The 2,781-nt window shown below is 47.2% G+C and overlaps 1 protein-coding gene across 1 annotated transcript; it reads right to left on the reverse strand.

The window, feature by feature from the left end:
* Nucleotides 1-1,494: 1,494 nt before the first annotated feature.
* Nucleotides 1,495-2,681, reverse strand: LOC127751146 (uncharacterized). The gene is made up of 2 exons (XM_052274256.1): nt 2,202-2,681; nt 1,495-2,103 (listed from the first exon to the last, which is right to left on the reverse strand). The coding sequence occupies exons 1-2, from the start codon at nt 2,679-2,681 to the stop codon at nt 1,495-1,497; spliced, it is 1,089 nt and encodes a 362-aa protein (XP_052130216.1).
* Between the last annotated feature and the right edge of the window lie 100 nt (nt 2,682-2,781).

A 2,781-nucleotide genomic window follows, 5' to 3' on the forward strand; every position in this document is an offset into this window, starting at 1 on the left:
CTGGAATGCTTGATTGAAAAACAAAAACTATAACTGTGTGCTTGAGTCAACACCAGTCGGTTAGGCCGCAGTTCCTCTCAGCTAAACGTTCGTCTTCGAGGACAAAAGATAGTTATGAAAAAAAAACGGTTGACTAGCGACGGACCACTGCGAGACTATTCAAATCAAATCGCGTTCACAAAGTCAGTATTGAAATATAGATGCGCGCACACTGAGGATCCCCGGGGTCCGTCGAGTCCGTCCGTACCGCGCGAAGGTTCACGAGAGACTAACAGCGCCAGGGCTGCCAGACTCTAGCCTCGCCGCCGCGCCCCCAGAGAGCGCTCAGATCGTCAAAAATCGCCGCCCTCTCAAATCGCCTAAAAACCGCCTCTTTTCAGTAAAAGCGCCAAAAAATCGCCGATTTGATTTTAAAAAAAATGGTCAGCGTTAGGGAAATGGGGTTCGCCGTCGCCGCAACATAGGTTTTTCAAGAGATTATATTAGAAACATTATATTTGAACGATTGAACGAAACACTCTTTGGAAATATGTTAACATTAAATAAAATGTATCAAAAATCACAGTGCTTTCAACTAGGAAATAATACTTAATTAAAGTAATCAGTCAGGTCGTCAAGTCAGTATGGCAATGGTAATCACAGAATCATTTCAAAGGCAAAACGGCTGATGTTCGTCACCCTCATTAACTAGATTCAGAGCATCTTCCCAAGCAGCAGCAGTTTCAGCGTCGGTGGGTTCACCCTCGGCGGGCTCTCCCATGGCCTCCGGGTCGTCAACAGAGCCCTCATCCAGGTCCATGAATGCAGCAGCGGCAGCAGATCGGTCCCTGTCCCTCCTGGGGCCGTACATGTTCTTTGCATTGAACAGCCTCAACATCTCTTCTGTTGGCTCGAATTGCGTGCAGCATATTCCCTTTGCCTGTAAAAGAGCACACTAGTAAGCAAAAATACCCAAACCGTAAAAAGCGGGCAAATTTAGTCAAATAAAATAAATAAAATATCTTACTTGCAGATGAAAGCGCACACGGAGGATGGCCTCCACCATCTCCATTCCCATTTTATTCCTAAGCTTGTTCTTCACAACGGTGAGGATACTGAATAAGCGCTCGACGGCGGCGTTGCTGAGGGGAAGGCAGAGACAGGCAAGGACATACCTAGCCAAGTCGGCGAAGGCGCGCTGACCGCCGCCAGTCCGCATATTGTAGACGGCTGTCCAGAACTTGTCAACGGCTACCTCCAGCACACTTGTCTCAGCAGGGCAAAGGTCATCCAGACTGTACTGCCCCAACTTACGCCATTGAGACTCGATATTCTCCCGGTCAAAGCAAGGATCCTCTGTAAATTTAAAAACATAATAACAATTCGTTGCGATACAACTACGTGGGTAGGATAGGACATTAGTAGTACATACTCAGGAAATCCATTGGAAGTTGATTAAACTGAGGGCGTCCTTGCTTCCTCAGCGTGGGCTCGGGTGAAAAGAATCTTAACTGCTCAACAGCTTCGATACAGGAAGGCAGACGGTCCGCTAGCTCGCAGATGTATTTTGTACAGAAAATCGGCGCAATGCTTCTTGACAGCGTCAAGCCTCTCGGGGGGAAGATTAACAGAAACTGCAGTCTGGTAGAAATTGCTTCCATAGTCTATCATATTCAATTCCTTAAAGACCCCCGGGCGCTGCAGTGCCAACCGTAAAGCTTGAAGCTCGGACAGGCGTAGCATTGTGCCTGGTTGTGATTGAACTAGAGCTTGAGGTTTTATGATCCGTGCAGCTAAACTGTTTACATACTTCTTAAGGTCTATGTACACCGAGGAGAAATCTCCCAAAGATTGCTGGAATGTTGTGTTCATCTGCACAGCCTCCTTTAGTATGGGTCTCAGGAATGTCAAGTACAGCAGGTGAGACCTATCACTGTGATATGCAGCCAAGGTGTGCGCGAGTGGCATCTTCTTTTGGGGGTCCTTATCTGCAATTGACTTAAAATGCCTGGCCAGGAAGTCATACTGCTCCGTGTGCGCCCTCACCGCGCTGTGCCACGATAGCCACCGCGTGTCCCCTATTTTGACTAGTTTAGGGGGGTCAGCGCCATACTGAGTAAGAGCCTGAAAAGAAAACGCGCACACTGTTACCGATTCCGAACATACGTACAGTTAAGACCGATAGTAATTAAAATTAAAACTGAAAAAGCATTATTACTTACTTGATACTCTTGTTGGTACTCATACTTTCGGCATGCACTGTTCCGAAACCAATTTCTCGAGTCCCTGAGCAGCGCCTCGAGAGAACCGGGTAGTGCAGCGCTGGCCTTGCTGGAGCACTTGTACAGGCCATGGCAAATGCACTTGACGAGATGCAGATTCGGACAGTCCTTCTTGAGCAGCGAAAACAGGGAATGGTGAGGGCCGCACAAGTTTGCTGCGCCGTCGGTTCCGAGAGCCATGAGTCTGTCCTTGCGCAGCCCGACTTTGTCCATAAACTCAACCAAAACATTATACAACACATCATGTGTTGTTTTTGGGGTGCCTAAAATGCATAGGAAATCTACAATGTACTTTCCCTGGCTTTCACTGTAGTATTTAATGAGAACAGCCATATGCTTGATGGTTGTGTTGTCGGTTGTTTCGTCGACGATTAGGGAAAACCAACTGTCACCTATGTCCTGGATTAATTCAGCAAGCATACAAGGGCCCACAACCTTTGTTATGATTTTTGAACATTTTGTTCTGTGCAATTTCAATGAAGCCAAACCACTCCCTTGCCCAACTTCTTTCAGGATCTCC

Source organism: Frankliniella occidentalis, unplaced genomic scaffold (assembly GCF_000697945.3).
Source record: "Frankliniella occidentalis isolate FOCC.00 unplaced genomic scaffold, Focc_3.1 Scaffold364, whole genome shotgun sequence".
NCBI classification, from domain to species: Eukaryota; Metazoa; Arthropoda; class Insecta; order Thysanoptera; family Thripidae; genus Frankliniella; species Frankliniella occidentalis.

Bases quoted from the DNA above. Each gene is read 5' to 3' on its own strand.
- LOC127751146 (XM_052274256.1), bottom strand. From the start codon at position 2,681: ATGCTTGCTGAATTAATCCAGGACATAGGTGACAGTTGGTTTTCCCTA. The intron at 2,104-2,201 runs GTAAGTAATAAT...TTTTCTTTTCAG, and splicing joins AGTACCAACAAGAGTATCAA to GCTCTTACTCAGTATGGCGC.